The sequence below is a fragment of the Protopterus annectens genome, chromosome 10.part0 (genome assembly GCF_019279795.1).
Source record: "Protopterus annectens isolate FY-2018-M chromosome 10.part0, PAN1.0, whole genome shotgun sequence".
Classification (NCBI taxonomy): Eukaryota; Metazoa; Chordata; order Ceratodontiformes; family Protopteridae; genus Protopterus; species Protopterus annectens.
This window is the reverse complement of record NC_056744.1, coordinates 390,911,089-390,936,301: the sequence shown is the minus strand read 5'-3', so window position 1 is coordinate 390,936,301 and position 25,213 is coordinate 390,911,089. Positions and strand designations below refer to the sequence as shown.

The 25,213-nt window shown below is 40.0% G+C and overlaps 1 protein-coding gene across 2 annotated transcripts in view; it reads right to left on the bottom strand.

The window, feature by feature from the left end:
• Positions 1-951: 951 nt before the first annotated feature.
• RNF2 (ring finger protein 2) overlaps positions 952-25,213 on the bottom strand; it is a 722,585-nt gene continuing 698,323 nt past the window's right edge. For both annotated transcript variants that reach the window (XM_044085309.1, XM_044085308.1), the window contains 2 exons: positions 19,484-19,655; positions 952-3,844 (listed from right to left, as the gene is read on the bottom strand). In XM_044085309.1, coding sequence (XP_043941244.1) covers positions 3,743-3,844; positions 19,484-19,655 — 274 coding nt within the window. In that variant the 3' untranslated portion in view covers positions 952-3,742. The remainder of the gene's footprint in view (positions 3,845-19,483; positions 19,656-25,213) is intronic.

Here is a 25,213-nt window from a genome sequence, read left to right as displayed (position 1 = left end):
TGGTAAAATTATTTACCAAGAAAGCTACAGCATTTTAAAGAAAGACAATAAAAGTGCCTTAGACAGACATTCCCTAGTTTGTAATAATTTTAATATGTTTACATTTTTGATGTTGGAAAAAACTGGCTGCACTGTTTATGGGGGGACCAGAAAATTATTTATTATATAGAGAAATATCCTGGCAATTAATGATGGATGCCTCTAAACCACTAAGGCTTAATGCCATTTCCATCATGAGTGAGTAGAAACGTAGAAGGACAAGCTTATAGGATGTATAAATGTATGAAAATCAGGATGTTAAATAGATTTTGATATTTAGCAAGGTATATTTGATATTGTAATAGATATTGATTATATATGTTTTCTTTTAGTGCTGATGTATTGTATAAGAAAATACATGCCACTTTAAAAGATTAAGGGGGGGGCTGCACTGGAGTTTAAAAGGTGATTTGATACAATGTAATTGGTTCTGATGAAGTCCTGAATAGGAACGGGACAAAAGCGCTTAACCAGTATTTTTATGTATTTATCGAGTTTTTACGTACAATTTTCAAGTGTTCTGTTTGTGGATTAAAGTTTTATGTGCTTTTAATCCACTACATTTTGTTTTTAAAATCACAATGTCTGGATTGATTTTCAACAGTCTCCAGAGCTGTGGGTCGGAAGTTATTTTGTTACTTAATTGTACTATCGTCTGATTTTGCTGGCATTTTTCCGGACTATGGTTACAAAGCATGGTATTACTAGAATATTATATGTTAAGGAACATGAAAAGCATTTCAAATGATGGCAAAATTGAGGGATGATACTTGTGTGAAGTTTAAATATTGTTGTCACTACTTGAGCCTAAAAGAAATGATCAATGTAAGCTCATGAAACAACAGATGATTGGAAACTATGTAGACTACAAGTGTGGTGTATCCCTCTCCCAATAAAAAATGAGGCACATCATTTGTGGAATAAATGTGTTTAATATTTGTATCATATTTAACTTAATTGGATAACAAATACAGTACATAGGATGCCCATAATTTACTGCTGGTATGAAAAATGACCAGTAACTGACTTTCTACACTTTTAAGGGTGGAAGGAAATTGATACAGTACATTTTTAATACAAAGCTACACTTACATTATAAATTCCCATTGACTAAACCTACAGTTCCTTTAGGAATCTGGAGAACAATTTGCTGTAAATGCTTTTCAGAGTACAACATTACCCATTTGAAAATTGGAAAACAGTTGCAAATTTTTAATATTTTATCAAAATCTCAGTAATTTACAATAGAAATATTCTAAAAAACAAATGCAAATAAAGTTAAATACAGCATTAACCTATTATAAAGTTAAATACAATATCAGCTTGTTATTTTCCATACTAAACTAACAATGCAAGTTAACAAGTCAGAATGTATGCCACCATTTCAGAGGTCACAAACAGGAAAGCCACACTTTTTATAAATGAAAAGTGGGTTGGGGAGGTAGACCTTGGGAAATGAACAGTGCAGGAAGAGACAGGACAAATCACCCAGTTTCCCTAAGGAAAACAAAAATGATGAGGGAAATCATGAATTCGAGATGGATCCTAAAACTGCAAGCATTATGCCAGTCTGTTGCGTACCATGAAGCTGCGTAAACAGACCATCTCTTCCGGTTCATGGTGGCTGGCACGTATAAGACAATGTAAAGAAACTCCAAGAATTAAACATCCTTTGCATTACAGTGTGCAAACAGAATATACATACAGCCTAAATAAGTGCAGGGCAGCATAGCCCCTTCTAGCCTCTCTTTCCCCAATATTCTACAACTTTCTTTAAAACCGAGACAAGAAGGACCCCATTTTTTTATTTTTATATTAAGCTGTACATAAGCCCCGTGACCACCCTTTAAGCCTTCACTCCCACATCACTTTTCTTTTCACCACTACACCTATTACTAAACTACAGCAGCAAGTAAGCCATCTCCCACAGAAGGGCAAAAGAGACCATGTGCCCTCGGACTGGGTTTTATTTACTTCCCCAACTCTATTCTGGGCACGTACAAAAAAAGGACAGATACCATTATGTACCTCCAGAAAGTCAACACCAAATCAGCCAAAGCCACAGCAGTGGTCATTAAGGTCGCCTTGAATAGCCATGAGGAGTTCGTTGCTCCCAGAAAGAACCCACTCCTCCCAGTGGCAAGCAAGAAGAAGAAAAGGCCTCTAGCCAGTTAATGCCCTACTCCCACCCTGTCCCCTTTAAAGCATCCTTTAGTAGCTTGAATTCATCATGAACACAGGTTACAAATGTCACAGACAGATAATATGGCCACCGTAATATTTGTTACCTTCCCCTTTGGAAGCATGCCCGTTTTTTAATTTTATATCATACTCTGTCCTTTTACTAAAACATCTGTGTCACAGCTCCAAACTGTGGATTTACTTTCATTTACCTTGTTTGCCTGGTGGTGTGTTTTTGTTCCCATCATACCTTACCTATGGCGGGGTGGCCATAAAATCAGGAGCAACACTAACACGTCTACACTGTATCTGCTTCTGCCCTGATCTCTTTTAACATATTTTTCTTTTACATTTTATTTACTCTTACCATCTTCTATATAACCAGCTGTACACATACAGAGATATACACTGAAGTGCGCACACACACACACACACACACACACACACACACACACACACACACACACACACACAGACACACACGCGCACACACACACACAAAACCATCAGGGCAAACATCCATATCTTTTTATAATGCTCTGAGAAATACAGAGACTGCATCTAGTCTAAAAACATGCAAGGTTCACCTTCTGAAAACAAAGTCCTCTGAAATGAGCAGTTAACAAACATATGCATTGGCTATCGCTTTAAAAGGAGAAGGTTCCTAAACACAGACTCTAAACACAAAAACATGCCACACAGCAGTGTGTATTGTACTGTTCAGATCATTTTGATTACAGTAAACCCTATCCAACATGGACTTCTAAGCTGCCCTGTAAACATTTTGAGTAGGCACACCACCAGCAGAGCTCAGAAATGAACCAAAGTTGCATTGGTGTTAGTGCAAGTCGCCACTGCACTGAATCCGTCTGGACCTTCTGAGAAAGAATTGCAGATATCAGCACCACATGTACCAGAATACTGATGCTGTACCTTGAAACATTAATCCTGCCTTAACTGTCGGGCTTGAGAATTACATACACTTGTTCAGGCTTGGACCAAGCTGGTGTTCATACAACAGGGTTTTACTCAAGGTTGACTTGATAATGTGGACAGGAAGTCTGTAACAACCAGGAAGAACATTTACCACATACTTTTGGCTCTGAGGACCAACAATCTGTAGCTGCGCTAGAATAAGTTATAAAATGTTAAGAAATATAGTAGTTGTTAACACAGTCTGGTTGTCCTCCCAGACAGTTAGGTAAGAAAAAGTCTGTTTTGAGGGCTGTGACCCAAATAAAAGATAAAAACAGAACTGTATCCACCCTGTATACTCTTATTTCTGTGCAAAGTCCGTTTAGAATCTCCTGCTCCCCTTTCATAATCACAAAAAAAAAAAAAATTGCTGGCCTATAATAGCAAGCAGCAACTCAAAATACACATTCTGTTTTTTTATCTCCCTTGAGATACCCACAGCCTACTTGTCCATAACAGAAACAACACAGTGGTACAGTTTCCAAGGTTAAGAACTCGCGGTTGTAAAAATGATCACAGTTTGGTGTCGTCAAATTTTGGGTAAGGCTTATTTGTGCTCCTTGGTTGGTGCATAGTATAGTTCCATGGGTTTGTTTACTTTCCAGTACTTCTCACTAACCAGCTCCAAGGAGAATGAGCCATTTAATACCTGTGAAAAGAAGGTAAAAAACGTCAGACGTAACATGTCACAAGTTGCTAAAATGCAAAACTCCTCTTTAAACATTCTTATCTCAGCACAGAAAGGACTATCAGACCCCACCCTCTTTGCTCAATTTCTTCAGATTCTCCACTTGTGTCTCAACACACATCACGTGCATCATGTGTTAGCATTGTAATTACAAAGTTCATACTCATGAGTCCTGCAATTACAAAAAAAATGAAAGTATTGCAGCACAAGTGTTGACAACTGTTGTTCTCCTTTAAAGTTTTTTTTTTCAGGGGATAAGCCACTCTGCACCCCACATCTATTACATATCTACACACATATACAGACATACACTCACACTCATATACAAATACACAACATGAACACAGACATACACACACACGCACACACACTCACACACAAACACTCAGACACATGCATGCGCACACACACACACACACACACACACACACACACGGACATAGACACACACACACACACACACACACACACACACACACACACACACACACAGACACACACACACACACACACACTCATACAGAGACACACACACACACACACAGACAGACACACACACACACACACACACACAGACACACACACACACACACACACACACACACACACACACACACACAGGCGCACACACAAACACGGACACAGACACACACACACAAACATGGACACAGACAGACAGACACACACACACACACACACACACACACACACACACACACACACACACACACACACACACACACACGCAGACACATTCATACATACAAACACACTAATTCAGAGAACCCCATACCTTGAAGAATCAGCAACACTTTGAGATACAGTGATTTCGAACTTAGGATACACAAGTCTGCATTTTTCAAATTCATTTTCACTATTCGAGGACTTTCATTAATGAGTCTCGGAATCGCAGACAGTTACTGTGCCAGATCTGCTGCTGCAGCCTAAATGAAAGAGTGACCCTCATCTGATGTTTGGTAACCTTACTCAGTGCCTTGGCGTAGACGGATAAAGCCCTGACCACAACCCATGTGACTTAGGTTAGATGTGTAACTTAAGCATCTGAGGTGCTATCAGGGAAGTGTGCGTGTATCAATTCAAGGGGAAAGGGTGTTTGCCTGGATGCTCCTCAGGTCTGAGCCTTGGTTGAGGCAGGGGACACAGTTTGGGGGGAAGGATTCCTCACTGGGGTATGGTGAAGGACACTGTTTGCGTTACTGCAGAGGCAGAGCGATATGCCAGTATGTCCTCATTGCAAACATGCCCATAAGACATTAGCAGCATGTGTCTGGGGAAATGGAGAGAATGACATAAATAAAAACTCCCTAGCAATACGAGGCCAGTGAAGCTACGAGGGGGTCGGCAGACCCAACAAAAAGAGGATGGACACCAGGATCTGCTGATGATCAGCTGAGTGGGAGAGAAACAAAAAGGTCAACTTCCCAAGAAAGCATGCAAAGCAAACTTCTAAATAAGAAAATAGCCATTTAGATATATGAATTCCAGGTTATGAGGGCCTCCAGACTTAATGTTAGGGATGAAGACTTTAAGTATGAGGTGGATAGGGTAATGAGTTATTTGAGAGAGCGAGGTTATGATGATAGGACCTTGGAAGAACAAATACCGAGAGCTGTATATAAACGGGGTGAACAAGCTAAACCTTATTTTTCTATGAAGAGACAACCCTCAGAACGACTGAGGAGGGACTCTATTCAGACTAATTTGAGAGTCTCCTTGAAGTACACTGCTGATGTGAATAGATATATTGATATTATTAGGAAACATTGGCAGGTCTTACTGACAGACAGTGAAATAGCTGGTATAGTTGATCATGTCCCCAGGATTAGTTTTAGGAATGACAAATCCATTAAAAGGAGACTATGTTACCCGAAGGAGGTTAGATTAGACAGTGAATGTACTGGTACCTATCAATGTGGGTCATGTAATTGGTGTAGTTATAAAGATAGCGGCCCGGTATTTTATCACCCTGATCAAGGCAGAAATTATACCTTTAGGGTCTCTGCTACGTGTGATAGTAAGCATGTTATTTACCTTGCTAGTTGCAGGATTTGTGCCAAATTTTATGTTGGCAAGACAGATAGACATCTCAGGGAACGTATTAGGGAACATGTCTATAACATCAGGAAGTGCAGTAGAACTAATGCACTTGCCAAGCATGTCTCTAGCACAAATGATTCACATGTATTTAGTTTTAGAGTCATTAGCTTACTTTATGAGAGTCCTAGACAGGGTGACATGTACAACAGGACTGAGAATTTAGAAGCTATCTGGATCACCAGACTGAGATGTACGGAGGGGCATGGTCTCAATGAGTACATTCCATTAAGACCAAGACTGAAGATGAGGCCGCTGAAAAGATGATTTTATAGTGTTTAATATGTTTGTTTTATGTTTTTATATGGTTTGCATTTTATATGTATTAAATGTGGATATATTTATGGAGTATGTTTTTATATACCTTTTATACTTTGAGGAATTGTCAGCTGTTTTGTGTCATGTGATTTATATTTTGGTATAAAAGGTATGTTTCATTAGTGCTTAATGTACACCTGAGGAAGCTCATTTGTGAAAGCGCTTGTGTTTTTTGCACTAGTAAAGGCCTTTTTTGGAGTCTACAGCTGTCAGCGTCTCTTTTTTTGCAATTTTACATATAGCCATTTAGATATAACTGTTCTTTTTTTCTCTGTCAAGTGGGATAATTAAGACTTACAACTTTTCTTCCATTTTTAATTCCAGAGTGGCCCTCATCTGACTACACCATATCTATTCCTTAGAAAGTCTTGGGGGGGTGATAATGTAGCAGAAAGCATGTATATACCAATATGCTGGTGGGAAAAAAAAGTTATCTCAAATCAAATTCAGTACAGCAGCTGCTGAAAGAGATTTCTAGAATGGGTCTAACCAACACAATTACTTTCCTCAAAAGTACTCTTTCCAGTCAAAAAATCTCAGTAGTGGTGTCTATGGAAGACACAAGTAATGCATGTGCCTCATTGCCTAAGGCAAGGGGTATCCACTCATGTACCCCACTCTGAACTTGCAAGATAACTAAACATCAACTTTTAAACAAATAAAACAGTCACTGAGTGTGTACATCTGTGCATGTGTCTGTGTGTCTGAGTGCCTGAGTAACTGTGCACGGTGTACGATTTTGTGTGTGTGTGTGTGTGTGTGTGTGTGTGTGTGTGTAGTATCACTGGAGGTGGGTAGGCTGTATAGAGAATAACCCCATGCTCAACTTATCCTCCCTTGTACTTTAAAATCTAGGGTAGACACAGTATGCAAAGTGTGCGTGTGCAGTACCACTGGTGGTGGGTAGGCTGTATAGACAATAACCCCACACTCAACTTATCCTTCCTTGTACTTTAAAATCTACAGTAGACATAGTATGCAAAATGTCTGTGTGTATGTTTGCTGCTATTTGCATGTTTGAGTTTGTGCATGTGTTCATGGGTTGGGTAGTGTATGCCAGTGTGTGGTTTACTGGGATAACTGTGGTACTTACTAGTGTAGGATGGTAAGGTACCTGACTGATCACTTGTTCACATGGCTCAGTTTACTGATTCATGATCATGCAAATTCTCTTTTAATCAGATGTACTGCTACTTAGAATGTACATAACTATAAATGCCCTAACAGAAGAGCCGTGCAACTCGACTTCTTAAGGCAGTGTGAGTTGTACATGGTACCTACGAATTCCAGCCTGTTCAAAGTGCTGGATTTTAAATATTGCAAATTGCTGCTTTTTGGTCAGAATCACATTTTATTTTTCGGTGTTACACTTGTGAATAGCAGCCATGATGCTACACATAGCTCCCTATTGAAATGTTGGCAGTCGGCACACTGAAAAAAAGACTGGAAATGCACAAGAACAGCAAATCCAGAACATCGCTCTTCTTCCTTAAACTTTTTAGACTGAAAATACAGAAGAGCGAATCTCAAACATCGCTATTCTTCATTAAACTTGTTGGACTGAAAATACAGAAGAGCGAATCTCAAACATCGCTATTCTTCCTTAAACTTTTTAGACTGAAAATACAGAAGAGCGAATCTCAAACATCGGTATTCTTCATTAAAATTGTTAGACTGAAAATACAGAAGAGCGAATCTCAATCATCGCTAGTCTTCCTTAAACTTTTTAGACTGAAAATACAGAAGAGCGAATCTCAAACATCGGTATTCTTCATTAAACTTGTTAGACTGAAAATACAGAAGAGCGAATCTCAAACATCGCTATTCTTCCTTAAACTTTTTAGACTGAAAATACAGAAGAGCGAATCTCAAACATCGGTATTCTTCCTTAAACTTTTTAGACTGAAAATACAGAAGAGCGAATCTCAAACATCGGTATTCTTCATTAAAATTGTTAGACTCAAAATACAGAAGAGCGAATCTCAAACATCGCTATTCTTCCTTAAACTTGTTAGACTGGAAATACAGAAGAATGAATCTCTAACATTGCTCTTCCTCCTTAATCTTGATAGACTGGAAATGCAGTGATCCTCGAACAGCACTCTTCTTCCTTAAACTTGTTTCTTGCAGCTGGGCAAAGTGGCCATCTAAGACTTGGTATATACAAGTCTGCTTTGTGGCCTTACAGTTTCTGTAATTTGGGACTTGCGTTTGCAAATCCTGACATTTCAAATGGTTACTGCTACACAGAGTTTTGAGCTCAAGCGTGACAAAAATATAAGTTCCATAAATGACTAAAAAAGAAATTCCAGTGAATCAAATGTGAGATTAGAAACTGTCCTTTGCCATTTCTTATCAGACAGGGGGCAGGTGACCACAATTTTATTATCAGACAGAGGGTAGGTGACCACAACTTTAGCCATTTGTATCATATAACGACTCACCGCTGACGGAGGAACTCTTGCTAACAACACAGCAGTTTGTAGTGATGTCTTGTATTAACAAACATCAAGAAGTTACTTCAATTTGAGGGGTGCTGAAGGCATAGAAACCTTAATCAAGAACACCCTACTTGCCTGACAGGAGAACCCACTTAATATTTGTGGTACTCTGTAAGCACAGTCATCTTATTAGAAATTAGAGATGTCACACTCTGGAAAGCCGTGGCTGCTGGTACTGCTTGATGCAAAAGTGAATTAGTCAGGGTCATTGGTCAAGAAGCTGTAGCAACAGGGACTGCGAGAGTTGCTTTCTGACTTTATAAATACCTTCCCTCAACATAATTCGCACATTTCTTTTAAGTAGGAACCTCCAACATTAGCTTTAACCAACATTATGTTGATAATGGCAGCATATGTGGTTTGTGGCTCTAGTGGCCAACACTTGATTAAAAAGAAGCCACAAAACTAATGTCAGTGTGGTCAAGCAATGCTTAGGACCCAGTACAAGAACATGAAGATACTTTGCGTTCACAGAAATTTCTGGAAGATTGGGGAAAATAATGCATCTACTAAAACTATGTGGTATACATAGGCAGCAGAAGCATATTTTGTAGACCAAAGCCAGTAAGAAAAAGTGAACTCCTGCTCTTGTCACTCAATTTGGGTGACATGGGAAAGGGATTTGGATAAAGCAATACCCAGAAAGTCGTCAAACTAACCAGAGTTCAGCAGCAGCAGAAGACAAACAGGACTACACAGGAAGTGTCCTAAGTTTTAAAACAGGACTACACAGGAAGTATCCTAATTTTTCCTTCTGATATCACAACACAAACTTGATAGCACAGCAATCAGAAGGTGAGATGACCTTAACTTTAAGACATCCAAAGAATAAAAAAGCAGTGTTTCTAGTAAAACTACCAATATGCATACTGTAAACTACATTGATGGAGTTGTAATACATCATTTATCGTGCTTGCTCTACCCTCTGCTCATGCAATCTCTAATCTTCTTTACCTGTACTTCATTATTCTGTTTTATCATTCCGACATGCTGCTGACACCCTGACAATCTGGTTTAATAAGGACTATGTCCTCCACTTTGAACAAGCACCTGTGTTTGCTTTTTCAGTGATTCATAGCCTGAGGAACAACCAGGTGAAGACAGCTGTTTGAAGAATATTGACTCAAGTTTTCACTATGGCTTTAGTTATGATACGGTTTCCTGAATGTGTCACAGGTGTGGAAGCATCATGCAGATTCATTGCACCTACATCATCAAGGGAATAGGACAACATTGCTGCAGGTATCTGTGGGCTTCCACACTTACTGTTAAGAGTTAGACCAAGTGGCTGAAGTCTGAAGTCCTTGTTGTGTCAGCAGATGATAAACTGTCTCCCTTATGCAGGGAATCCTCAACCTTTTAAATGAGCTTTATTTTGCTTGGGTAATTAGGTCGGTTAACTACAGAAAGGAATACTTTCTTATTTCACCTTTCAGATAGCCATGGAGACCACAAAGTGGTACGTGGGAGGACCAAGCCCATTCATCTGACTGTGTCCCTTGGACCGGCTAATCTACACCAAGACAATCCACTTATGTTGTGCTGACATGGTCAATAAGAAGGTCGAAACATGCATGTCCAAAGCTAGGTTTGGTTTCACTGCTTGAATGTATGCATCCAGACTTAAAAAAGTAAAAAGTCATGGGCATTCAGAAGCTGTGGTTGAAACAGTTGGGTGTCCTTAATGGTCATTTGCATATATCACTTGGGCCCCCATTAAAGGAGGTTTAAGGTATCACACAGTAAAAACACTAGATTGGCTAGGGTTTTTCTTGCAGTTTTTACTGAATGGTTTGTGTGTGTGACCATTTTATCCATTGGTTTCGATGTTAGTTGGGATATTTTTGGGGCTTGGTAAAGGTGTTTACTTCACAGTCACAAGATACAGAGTTTGATTCTCACCTTTGAAAGGAAAATTTGCTAGGCTTAAAATGACCTGCAAGGGCAGCTAGCCTAGTACTTACCTATGAAGATACATGATGTTGTCTAAGGATTACACCATTCTGTCCAGTGAGGGCTACTATGAAGTCTGACACCACTCCGGCTAATGAGGGCTATTATGAAGTCTGACACCATTCCGTCTAGTGAGGGCTGTTATGAAGTCTGACACCATTCTGTCTACTGAGGGCTGTTATGAAATCTGACATGAGTCATGACTTGTGTTGATTCCTGATGAGATAACTTGCCATGGTCTTCTAGAAGGAATTTGATCAAGGCTTTCAATCAGAAAACATATTTGTAAGCAAGGGATACTATGGGTGCAAAGTGTATGTATGATTTGGAAATAATAGTAAGTGAAGACCATGAGTGCCCTACTTTTAGTCTGGATGTTGAGAAATCTTTTTTTGAGATGTATAAGGCAGGATTGTGGAATTGGTCTAGAAAATTTTTTTGATTCCTTTTGAGGAGTCTGTAATAAATACAGTGGATATAAAAAGTGTACACGCCCCTGTTAAAATGCCAGGTTTTTATGATATAAAAAAATGAGACCACAATAAATCATTTCAAAACTTTTCCCACCTTTAATGTGACCTATAACCCACACAATTCAATTGAAAAACAAACAAATCTTTTAGGGGAAAAAATATAAAAAAATAAAAAACTTACAATAAGCTGGTTGCATAATTGTGCACACCCTTAAACTAATACTTTGTTGAAGCACCTTTTGATTTAATTACAGCATTCAGTCTTCTTGGGTAGGAGTCTATCAGCATGGCACATCTTGACTTAGCAATATTTGTCCACTCTTCCTTGCAAAAGCGCTCCAAATCTGTCAGATTGTGGGAGCATCTCTTGTGCACAGCCCTCTTCAAGTCACCCCACAGATTTTCTATTGGATTTAGGTCTGGGCTTTGGCTGGGCCATTCCAAAAAGTAAAGTTGTGTACACTTACCATAAATGTAGATGTTCGAGTGTATTCACTGTTGCAGTCATCACACTTGGGTTATCTGCCTGCAGGTAGCCCTCAGTCGGCCTGAATACCAGATACTTAGTATTTCCACGTCGGATGCTGTCGCTACAGGACTGACGTCAGGTCTTCAGGGGTATAAAAACAGGCAGCCAATGCCATTACATCAGTTTTTCTTGCCCTAAATGTCAGGAGCCCCTCAATAGGGAGCTAAGTTATGGTGGGGGAAAACACCCACCATAAGAGGGTGAAAAAAGACAGGTGGCTCAGTGTTGTAATGAGCTGAAATGGCAGAGGCATGGATCTTAATGGAGGAGAAGGGTAAGCCTCTGTGGAGTAGATCTGCTAGGTAATCCAGGATTAAAGGCAGGGAGGGCAGAGTTGTGTCCTCTCCTTTAGACTGAATCCAGGAGCAGTACCTTTTCCACTTATCAGTATAGGATTTCCTTGTACTGGGTCTTCTGGCTTCAAGGATGACGTCCAGCACCTGCTTACTTAGGCTGGTTACTGGGGGAGAATTCAAGGAATAAGCCAGGCTGCAAGATTTAGAGTTTGCAGTTGTGGATGCAAGATCTGCCCCCCCCCCCCCCCCGCTGTGAGAGCAGGGTTGGGTTCTGGGGTAGGTGCCAGGCTTCGCAGGAGTGGGTACCAGTGTTGGTGTGGCCAGTCTGGGGCAATCAGAATTGTCCTTGGTCTGTCCTGTCTTGTCTTGAGCAATACTCTTGAGAGGAGGGACAGAGAGGGGAAAGGCATAAACTGAGAGATTTACCCACTGGAAGGATAGGGCATCCACTTTCCAGGCCCTGCTGTGAGGTGTCCTGGTGCAGAATCTTCAGAGCTGGTGATTGCAGCGGGAGGCAAAGAGATCCACCTCTGGTGTCTCCCATTTCTGAATCAGAAGGTTGAAGGTGCGTGGCTCTAGTTGCCATTCATGTGGCTCTAGGAGATTTCTGCTTAAATTGTCTCCCAGTGAGTTTTGTTTGCCTGGCAGGAATTGAGCTTGCAGATGTACCTGCATGTCCAAGGTAGTGTTCCACAGGGCCATGGCTAGCCTGCAGAGTGGGTTCCCCCCTGCTTGTTGATGTACCACACGATTGTGGTGTTGTCTGTTTTTATTAGCAGGTGTCCTGGTGAGGGTAAGGATCTGAAAGCTGTCAGAGTGTGCTGCACAGCTAGGATCTCTTTCTGGTTGATGTACAGATGCATTTGACTTGGGCTCCAGTGGCCCTGAATGCATTTGCCATCCATGTGTGCCCCCAGGCATAGTCTGATGCGTCTGTGGTTAGGGCCTGGGTGGCATGGGTTTGGGTAAAGGGAAGTCCCTTGTTGTGGTTGCATGCTGCTGCCCACCAAAGAAACTCTGTCCTTAGACAGGGTATTATGGGAATGACAGTTTCCAGGTCCTAAGAATGTTGACACCAAAGACTTTTTAAGTACCACTGAAGTTTCCTCATATGCAGTCTGGCATATGGAATTAGTAGGATGCATGAGGCCACGAACCCTAGGGCCTGCAGGATTTTCCTTGCAGATAGCTGGGTTCTGGTGGCCATTTGAGTAAAATAGCATGTCAGATAGGCCTGTTTTTCTGCAGTGAGGAATGCCATATGGGATGCTGTGTCCAAGCTTGCTCCCAGGAATACAATCTTTTGCCTGGGGGCTAGTTTTGATTTATTTTCGTTGATGGTGTACCCCAGGGAGGTTAGCAGGTTTTTTTACAAATGTCAGGTGCTGCAACAGCATTTCCTGATTATCTGCCTGAATCATCCAAGTATGGGTAAATTTGAATATTTTTCTGTCTGCAGTAAGCAATGGCTGGAGCCAGACATTTTGTGAATACTCTGGGAGCAGTGGATAAGCCAAAGGAAAGTGCAGAGAAGTGATAATGCATAGATCCTGCCATGAAGCATAAATATTTTCTGCATGATTCCCTTATAGGGATGTGCAGACAGGCTTCTTTTAAGTCTAGGGTGACTAACCAAGCATCTCTGGCTAGCACAGGCAGAAGCTGCTGCAGAGTGAGCATTTTGAATTTTAGTACCACCAGGAAGGTGTTGAGAATTGATAGATCTAACATTGGGCGCCAAGTGCCCTCTTTTCTGAGTACCAGGAAAGGTCTGGAATAGAATCCTTGACCTATCTGTTCCGCAGGAACCGGCTGAATTACCATTATAGAGAGCAGGGATTGGACTTGGTTTTGAGCCTCTGTCCACTGGTTTAGGGGGAGGTCTGGGAACCCTTTTGGGGTTGGCAGTGAGTGGAAGTAAAATTTGTACCCCTGGGATAGAATGTTGAGGACACATCGGTCTTTGGTGATGGGAATCCATTTTTTTTGCACGAAGGACAAGTTTTCCTCCTAGGGGCACAAGCAGTTGGGCAGAGGAGGGGGAATGGAGTTGAGAAGTCATTGGGAATTCTTTCCGTAAGGGGGTGGTTTAGCACTCCCTGCTTTAGAGGTGGAGGCACTCCATTGCTTAGATCTCTGCATACCCTGAGACTGCAGTCTGGGGGGTCTGTTTCCCCTGGGTTTAGTTTAAGATGGCCTTGAGGGAGCTGGAAAGGACCAATGTTTCGAGGGGCAATGCCTACTGAATCTAGGAGGCTGTACTTGTAAGAATTCTTTGCCTGTCTACAAAGATTTAGCTTTTTCTTCCATCTTTTTAAGAACCTCTTCTACTCTGGTGCCAAACAGATTGTCCTTGTTCAAAGGACCATCTAGTAACTTGGATTAGACATGATCTGGCAAGGTCTGCTCCTTAAGCCAAGCATGCCTTCTCAGTACAGAACCAGTGATTGCTGCCCTGCAAGATGCTTCTAGGGCATCAAAGCCACACTGCAATGTATGCTTGCTGACTTAGCTTGCAGAATGCATAAGCTCTTGCAATTCTTTACTTTCTGCAGTCTGTAAAGGTAGCTATTTTTTGCTTAACAAGTTCCATAATATGTTGTTGGAACTTCAGCATGTGAAACTGACAATTCAAATCCCTAATGGCAAGAGTTGCAGAGATATATACTTTCTTACCCCATCTGTCCAAAGCTCTGGACTCCCTGTCTGAAGGGTGGGATTCTTAGCCGTAGTTGCCTTGACACCTTTAGGCCCCTGGAAAATTATCTCTGGGTCAGCAGTAGGATTTTTGAAAAGAAATTGTGAGAGTCAGGTACTCTGTAGTACCTGTCTGGTTTCCTAGGGGCAGGGGGTAAAGTATCAGGAATAAGACTGGATTCCATAAAGACATCATCAACAACTTCCAGGACTGGTGGTATTGCTAAAGGCCTGTGTTGTGGCAAGTCTAGAAATTCTCTGAGTCTCTTTTTGGACTGAGGATAGTCTTGGCATTCCCAGTGGAAATGCTCTCTTAAAGTATGTAAGGTTTCACCAAAAGAGAAATCCTCTGGAAGGGAGGCAGAAGGAATGGATTCCTCTGCATCAGAATCCTCATAAGCAGATAAGGGCATGTCTTCATAATCAGAAACCTCAGAGTCATCGGACTCTTGGTCTGTTGAAGCTACTGGGGACTGGTCCCTTTTTCTCTTAGCAGGGGAAGGCGGACTTCCCCTAATCAGTATAATAAGGTCTTCTGCCATTCTAAGCATTTTATTTTGTGGCAATGGAGCAGGTGCATGCACTTTGGTCATCGGTTTTCTAGACGTAAAGCGCACTCTTGGTCTTAGAAATTTGGTAGTTTTAGACAGAACTGAAGTAGTCAGTTTGTGTTGAACATCGGTAGTATGAAGAAATTCCTCAGAAGGCGGTGCCTGCTCAGCGGCTCTGGACCCATCCAAGGTAGAGACATCCGCCGGTTCCATAGTCGAAGAAGAGTCTCGTGGCATACCGGACTCCGAACGGGTCTCGGTAGAGGCCTGCGAATCCAGTGAAGTGGACATCAGGGGCTGCAAAAGCGCCTCATTGAGTACCGGAGAACTGGCGACTAACTTAATGGAAGCGCTGTCAGCAGCTTTGAACCTGTGCAGTCTGTCTCTGTCTTTATCCTTACATTTTTTCAAAATATCGGTAGTTGGAATGAAAGTATTTAGTGACAATAAGGGCCTGACGATGAACGACTCAGGCGTTGAACAAGGCACAAAACCGACAGCGAGGTACGTCATGGTCTGGGCCTAGACAGGTGACGCAGTAAGAATGAAAATCTCGGTGTGGTATTTGCTTTCCACAAGCAAGACAATTATTAACTTTTTCTGACATCGGTTAGAGCAAGAAAAAAGGATTCCCAACGGGGTACTTAGCTTTAGAAGACTTCAGGATGATTCAATTAATAAACGAAAACTCAGGTATCGGCCGACCGGCACTTGTGAACTGCTTCTGCTTTGGGCTCCTCGGCAAGAAAGACTGATGTAATGGCGTTGACTGCCTGTTTTTATACCCCTGATGACCTGACGTCAGACCTGGAGCAACAGCATCCGACGCAGAAATACTAAGTCTCTGGTATTGGGCTACCTGCAGGCAGACAACCCAAGTGTGATGACTGCAACAGTGAAACACGAAGAACATCTTTAATTTTCTTCTGGTGAAGCCATTCTTTTGTTGATTTGGATGTATGCCTGGGGTCGTGTTGAAAGGTGAAATTCCTCTTCATCTTCAGCTTTCTAGCAGATGCCTGAAGGTTTTGGGCCAAAAGTGACCGGTATCTGGAACTGTTCATAATTCCCCTCCACCTTGACTAAAGCCCCCAGTTTCCACTGAAGAAAAGCAACCCCAAAGCATGATACTGCCACCACCATGCTTCACCGTGGGGATGGTGCTCTTTTGGTGATGCGAAGTGTTGTTTTTCCTCCCAATGTACATTATGGAATTGTGGCCAAAAAGTTCAACCTTGGTCCATCAGACCATAACACATTTTCCCACATATTTGTGGGAGACTTGATGTACTGTTTTGCAAATTTTAGCTGGGCCTGGATGTTTTTCTGTGTAAGAAAAGGCTTCCATCTTGCAACCCTACCCCACAGACCAGACATATGGAGAATACGGGAGATTGCTGTCACATGTACACAACCAGTACTTGCCAGACATTCCTGCAGGTTCTTCAGTGTTGCTGTAGGCTCTTCAGCCTCCCTGACCAGTTTTCATCTTGTCTTTTTATCAATTTTGGAGGGACGTCCAGTTCTTTGTAATGTCACTATTGTCTCATATTTTTTCCACTTTTTGATGACTGCACTGTGTTCCATGGTATATCCAATGCTGTGGAAATTTTTTTGTACCCTTCTCCTGACTGATACCTTTCAACAATGAGATCCCTTTGATGGTTTGTAAGCTCTCTGTGAACCATGGCTTTTGCTGTAGCAGCCAACTGAGTAAATGTCAGGAAAATCCTACTAGGACAGCTGAACTTTACTTGGGGTTAATCAGAGTCTCTTTAATTGATGGCAGGTGTGTACCCAAGCAGACTCAATGTTGTAATTAAAGCAAAAGGTTTTTCAACAAAGTATTAGATTAAGGGTGTGCATACTTATGCAACCAGCTTATTGTGCGTTTTTTATATTTTTCCCCTAACAGATTTGTTTGTATTTCAATTGAATTGTACAGGTTATAGGTCACATTAAAGATGGGAAAAGTTTTGAAATTATTTACTTTGATCTTATTTTTTTTATATCACAAAAACCTGGTATTTTAACTGGGGTGTATGCACTTTTTATATCCACTGTGTATGTATGTATATATATATATATATATATATATATATATATATATATATATATATATATATATATATATGAAACTATTATATATTTTTTAACAAAATGCTACTATATGCTGGAAACTAACAGATGTTATACCCATTCATATAGGGGTTCAGGACGATTACCCTTGCACTGTTAGTTGGAAAGAGCTTTGAAAAGTGTTTGTTAGCAGTTCTGAATAGTAAGCTACATGGTTGTTCAATGGACTTCTCACAACAAATTGTTCAACCTTTAGCAATTTAATTTTCATGAGACTGTATCCCTAGCATTAGACATGGGAATATTAGCAGTTGCAGTTTATTTGGATTTATCCTAGGATTTCGACAGTATATCTCACAATGTCACTACAGAGGCGATGCACAAACACTTAATAAACCCTTAAACCTTTACATCATTTGCTGGTTTGCAAATTGGCTGAATCTGAGGTCACAAAGAATGACAGAAAAAGAAAAACACATCAGAGTGGGCACAAATGGGCAAATGTATCCCACAGGGTTCGGTCTTGGGACAGATGGCATTTAATATAATTTTCACACTGATATCAAAAAATTCAACTGCTTGGATGGCCAAGTAAACTGATGATATAAATTTGGATGTGTAGTCACTAACGGCATTGACAACTTTAATCAGGATTTGAGTCAGGCAGCTTTGTGGTTAAAACAAAAATGATTAATAGTTAATAAGGAGAAATGTGGTTTCCTATATTTTGGTAAACAATGTTAATTTTAATGTCAAATAGCTTATAAGGATTTTTTTTGATTTTTGTTTGTAACAATTTAAGATTTAGATCACATGCCTAGAAAAGAAAAGATAAATTGATTAAAGTGGCCGGTTTATTTCCTAGGAATTTTGATAAAAAATAAGGAAATTGTTTTAGCATATGTTCATCTGATTATATAAAATAATACGTTGCTTTGTTTATATAGTAAAGAAGCTCAATTGCAGAGATTTGTGGCAATTCAAATTGTTCTAGGTTAAACATTCTTGGGCTTTTCTTTACTAGTTACAGGTATTTGTGGGGAAAGTTGTGCTTTGCGTTACTGAACTGGTGTAGAACTAGTAAAGGATTTAACTGTAAATACAGAGTTGACAATGGTCTATGGTGTATCTATCGAATAGTTTACCTTTGTTTATTTGTCAGTCTAATTCATTACAGCTTTTTAAAACAACTTTCAGATACTTGGGTGGGCTCGAAAGCTTTTACTTTTGTTATGGAGTCTGCATTTTAAGTGGCCAACACAGTCTTACCTGAATGATTGAACTAATGAACATGACACCACTGTCCCCCTCTTTGTATCTGCTCACAGTGGTCTGATCAGACCTATTGATCTGTGGCTGGCAGCGTTTGCAATAGCAGTGAAGGCAATGTTTGAAAAACAAGTACCCTAACAACTTGTCAAAGTATGTACCCATCTCCAACCTATCATCTTGTGCCAAGGTTTCATCTGTTTTGGCTTCAGCTTTTTTTCAGTCGCTAGACAACAGAAGAAATATGGGATTTCATAACAAACACTGCTAAATATGTTGCCAAAGGAATGTCTTTGAATCCAGAATATCCATGACTCATTTTCTAAAGGATTTTTTGCATACTACAAAAAGGTAAGATAAAATAATTATAGCATTGATGTTATTATGTTCGAGAGATGTTCCTTGCCTTTGAATACCTTGGAACAACTTTTTCTACTTTTTACTTACAAAATTTCTCCTTGTTTTTATGCCTTGCATGAAAATCACACATTTCTAATGATATTATTTTTGCATATGATCATACCCAGACATATATCGCATATAACAATATGTTTTAAACAATGTAACTAAGTATCTGAAACAGTTCTAACTTTTCAGATACCACATTTTTTGTCATTGTCTTTTTGGTGGTTATAATATACCACCAGACTCTGCACTGATGAACAGTTTTAATACACAGGTGGATGGGTATTGGCTAATATGGACTCAGAAATATTTTTGCATTTTCAGAACAGGTTACAACTCAAAATACTGGAAAATGTAGTACAAAAAGTCATGCCATGCTGTCACATAACATACCCCAGTACAACTTATACTTACAGTGAACTGGCCATTAGCTGTAGCAATATAGATTGTATACTGCTTTTCACTGGCTGAATCCATATTGATCTGACTTGTGTCTCCTTTACTCCTCAACTCCTCCAGGGCAAGCCTCACTGCAAGGTATTTGGATAAATGGTCCACTGTAGCATTACCAGAGGTCTTAATGTACCTGAAACAATAGTAAATCTCCTTCAACACAAGCAAAGTAATGCCAAAATCACAAGCCTGGCTTTTTAAAACTGAAGAACTGTTACTTACCAGATATTTTTAATCTACCCTCCAGTTGTTTAAACAAAATGTTTCAGAAAAACTCACCACAATTACTTGCCAAACATTTTAAACTCCAGACCTGAAGCAAAGTATGCAATTTTTGTTTGCTGCAATACATACTTTGCTAAGATGTGGTAAGCATACCTGTCAACCTCTTAGTGCAAAAAATCTGGACAAATTCAAAAACAATGGGGGAAAAAGGCCTAAAAATAGGGCCAAATTTTAAATATTGCTCTTAAAACCTTACACAGTTGCTAGAATACTAGGGTTTGTGTTAACATGCTTTTTCTGAAGGACGTGGTCTAAATCTCAAATGTATGCCACTATTTAGTGACCTCAGTCCTCACTGATTTGCCAGAAAAATCACAATTTTTATGAGGAACAGACCAAAAATATAAAGCATAAAGTCTAGACCTTCTGCGAAAGTCTGGACAGTGGAGAGGCACAGTGGTAAGACAAAGGAATTTGTTATGTTTCAGAGAATGCTTTCAAATAAGATTTCTCTTTTAAAAAACACTTACCATACTCTTCCTGCCTCCAACAGCACTGCCTACCTGGAGTTAGCATACCCCACTGTGTCTATGTGGGTCTTTACAGCACTGCCTACCTGAAGTTAGCTCATCCCCTTGTGTCTATGTGGGTCTTTACGACACTGCCTACCTGGAGTTAGTACACCCCCCTGTGTCTATGTGGGTCTTTATGGCACTGCCTACCTGAAATTAGCACATCCCCCTGTGTCTGTGTGGACCTTTACGGCACTGCCTACCTGGAGTTAGCACATCCCCCTGTGGCTACGTGGATCTTTATGGCACTGCCTATCTGGAGTTAGCACATCCCCCTGTGTCTATGTGGGTCTTTACGGCACTGCCTACCTGGAGTTAGCACACCCCCCTGTGGCTATGTGTGTCTTTATGGCACTGCCTACCTGGAGTTAGCACATCCCCCTGTGGCTATGTGGGTCTTTTCCTGGTACATCGGTCTTCTCTTATATTCTCAAAACATGCAGTTTGATCCGATACTCTATAAACTGTCCACATGCACTGCATTTACCTTTGACCTTGTGACTGGGTCATGACTGAAAAGGGTCGGAAGATCAATTCATTTATCCAGTTAACAAATGCATAAATTACACTAAATTAAAACTAAATCTCTGCCAAGTTCCAGGGGTGGTCTTGTCTTGTGATAGTACATCAACTTACCAAAATGTATTTATTTGCTTATTTATTCATTTTTTGACATTTGATTACTGGGAAAGTCCAAATGAGTAGGAGAATTCTCAGGGGAGGCCTGAGAAGAAAAGCTCCAAAGTATTACAAAACATTTTAAGAATAATAACTTACAGTCTTTAAAAATAATAAAAAAACAAAACAAATACAGTTTAAATAATTATACCAAATTATACATAATATGAAAACATTGGTTAAGAGTAGATACAAGTTATATGACAGTGATTTAACAGTTAGAGAAATTTTAGCCAGTTTATAGAAAAATTGAAGGTAATTTCATATAATACAAACAGGAATTGAAATACAAAGTGAGAGAAAAGCAGTCTTATGGTATATTTAGAGAAAAAGCCAGTAGTATTTCAGGTGTGAATACCCTTGTAAATTTCATTCATATTCAAAGTAGTACTCCTTTGTAACAGCAGTTTTTCATTTCACAATTCACAACTACTTCTAAACTCTAAAAAATAAAAAACTGATAGGAGTAAGGAGATGTAAGGTATGAATAGGTATTTGTTCACATTTAGGGATATAGTTTACCTGGCTTTGAGCAAGAACAGAGCCAGCTTTTGGCTAGGAAGTCTTACAGAAAGGTTGTGAAGGATGGGAGGGAAGGTATTGACCTGATGGAGAGATTATAGGAGTTCCAGGCCTTAGCAACAAGGTATGAGTACAGACAATGCCCAAGATCTGATAGGTTTGTGGACAGACAGGAGTTTTTGGTCATTGGATCATAATGACAGACTAGCAACATAGTTGTATAAAATGCTACTTAGTGCTGGACAAGCAGCTGGATGCTAGATAATTTTATCGGTGGTCTGAAGCTATGTATATGTTAGCTGATGAGGTAGTTCTAATCAGTTTAGGCTTTTTGTGCTATACAGTGGTGGGTTCTGTAAGGGATTTTTGCTGCAGACTGAACTGCTTAGTTACGGCGTTGGTCAAGTTTTGATTTTTGTGAAGCCTGAAGGTTAGTAAGGATGGCGATGCCATAAAGCAGTGTGGGGAGGAGGTAAGTACTTGCAAGTGTAGCTTTAGTTGTGTTGGTATAAAGCATCCCTAGTTTTTGATGAGTTTTTCTTATGCAGTTTTGTATATGTAGGTCGAATTTAAGATTATCACTCACTATCATCCCTAATAATTAAATATGAGAAGTGACTTCAATAATTGTATTATGAGAGAGGACTTTAAATGTTGGTTTTTTTTTTCATGGGAGAGAGATTTGGGGGAAAAAGTAGTAGTCTGTTTTCTTTAGGGTTGAACATGACTTGTAAGTTAAAAAGCCATGTTTTAGATGCTGTTAAAGCTTCCTGAGTAATTGTTTGGAAGTATGCCATGTTGTCAGATGTGCAAATGAGTGGGGAGTCAATTGCGCATTTTATTAAGGAGGCCTGTTGTGTGGATGTGTGGAGATTACTGGTGAGAATGTTAAAGAGGAGGGGGCAAAAGGATAGAGCCTTGTGATACACCAGTGGTGATTGGGAAGTATGGAGAGAGGATGGACTGCCTTTTTACTGACTGATACCTACTGAATAGGTGGTTTCTGAACCATAGAAGGCTGTGCTGAAAGAGACCTAATGATGACATTCGAAATAGATGTCTGCCGTGGCAAACTGTTTTGAAGGTTTTAGATAAGTCTAGAAATGAGGAGGAGACTAGTTTGTCATTACCTCTAGCCTTAATGACAGTATCTACATAGATTAGAAGTACAATATTAGCACTCTGGGAAGGACAGAACCCATGTTGTGTGGGGGACAGGAGTTCTTCCTGAAGGAGGCAGTTCAGCAATTGTTTTGAATACATGGAGAGGGGGGATAAGACTGTTGCAGGTCTAAAATTAGTAATGTCTGTTTAATTTCCTCCTTTGTGAGAGGGATAATTGTGAGACTTTTTCCACAGACAGGAAATGTGGGATTCCTGGATTCACACAGGGAAGGCAATGCTAACAGCTGCTATTTTATGTTGCTCACTTGGAAGGTCATCAGCTGAAGCAGAGCGTGGTATAAGTTTAAGAGTAGTTTTTTTATAGGATGTGGGCATGGGTTTGAAGGTGAAAGTAGAAGTGGTGATATGTGGCTGCTGGGCAGAGTTAGGATTAGATGTTGGGGAATCCTTGGTTACAGATGCTACTTTATCTATGAAACAAGTGATAAGCTACTGGGAGAGAAAGGTTAGGATTGAATTTATGGCCTAGATGCAAGATTTTTTTAATGGCTATCCCAGAATTGGGTACTTACGTATTATCGCAACCACATTTCGAGGTTGCTGTAAGTGGTAATGTTAGAGCGCAATGACTCTCTGATGCAGTGAAAATCGTTAGCGCTGCTACTGGCAAGCTGCAACTGAATGCAAGATGTCATTAAGGCATACATTAGCAGCTTACCAGTAGCAGCGGTAACGATTTCTTTAACTTTTATTTTCCAGTGCTCCTTCTACATGTAGTCATTTGCATGCGATTTTCCACATACAGATAGACATGTTTAACGGCGTACACATTACTACATAACATAAAAACACTTCTACAAACAAGCCCACAGGTCCTTGCAGGTATTTGCGGGCTGCTTCACAGGCTAAAAATAAGTAAACTGGAAAAGTGTACCTTAAAATGAAGACCACAGCTACTGTCCTTTTGTACCATTCACTTAGCTAAACAGTGAAACTATCTGGAGACCAAGACATTAAAAAAAAAGACCAGTAAATACGGAAATCCTTAAGACATTAGCTCATTCTGAGGTCATGCATCCCTAGTGCCCTGCTGTTTCCAAATAATGAGACACAAAATAGGGACAGAATGTAAACATCTCTCTTAGAAACTTTTTGGAAACTGGAGAAATCGCTACTTACATATTATCGCAACCTCGAAATGTGGTTGCGATAATACATAAGAACCCAGGATTGTTTAGGGTTGTGTTTACTATTATTCTGAAAGTTACCATAGTACAGTGTTTGGCTTCATTAGTTTGTTTTTTTGTATGTCTGCGTAGCATTCTGACATTTTCAAAACATTCTGGTGTTTTATATTTCTGCCATTCTTTCCATGCTTTTTTCCTATCCTGTATTAGCATTCTACTTTTTTTGGACACCAAATTGCATTATTTGTTTTTAGTCTCTTCCTTCTAGGAGGTGTAAGGCTATTTAGGAAAGTTGTACTGAATTCATTTACAGCATCATCTAACAGGATAAGGGGAGAGTTTTTAGGAAGTTCCGGTTAATTGATAATTGGGTAGTAATGAACACTTCTGGGTTAAACTTGGAAAGATTGCATGTTATTTTATAAACATGCTGTGTAACTGGGTGTATGAGAAGTCTGGTTGTAGAGACTGGGAGATGATCACTGAGACAGACAGACATTGCACCTGAGGTGATGTAATTGCGAGGGGCCAATACTAGGATCCAGTCTAATAGGGAATTTTATGCCTTGCTATAATATGTGGGGCTATTAATTAATTATGTGAAATCAAATAAGTTCATGCTAGATGTAGGGGAATTAAGAGTTTATGTCCAACCAACTGAGATTCACATGCCCTAGTATTACTTCTTGTGGAACTGTTATTGATATTCAATGTAGGATGTCCAGTACAGCTGTATTTTCACCAGGAGGGATGTAAAGAACAGTAATATATACATATATATTTGATTATAATTGTTTAATTTCAGGAAAGTCATAAGAAGCTTTGCTGAATTGAATTTTGATATTGATTTATTGTAGGGGGAAATGTGGTAGATGTTGGGAAATATCAAAGCAACAACACCACCTTTCCTGGATGACATTATAGCTGGGGGTGTAATTTCAGAGTGTTTTATGCTGGATTTAAACCAAACTTCAGTTACAGTGACAATATCAGGCTTACATTTGGGTAATCCAGGCATGCAGTCAGCAATTTTATTTCTTATACTTCTAACATTTATGGAAGCAAAAGTTAGATTATGGGCTGTCCATTGTAGGGTAAAAGTAGTGCATGGAAGATAACTGTTTTGATGTTTATTGTGACAGGCGGGGCCAGGATTAGGGTGAATGTCTCCTCCTAGAAGGATTTTAATATATCAGGGAATTACTGATACTTGTCTTATTTGGGGAGTATTTCTCCACTTAATTTTGTTTTGGTTTGAGTTGAAATGGAGTTAATCAGTCTAAATTTGTTGTAAAGGTGAGGGGTGTCATTAAATACTGTAGGTTTGGTGCAACGTGTGGAGAGTGTAGGGAGGAAATATGAATAGGTGGTTGGGGCACAGC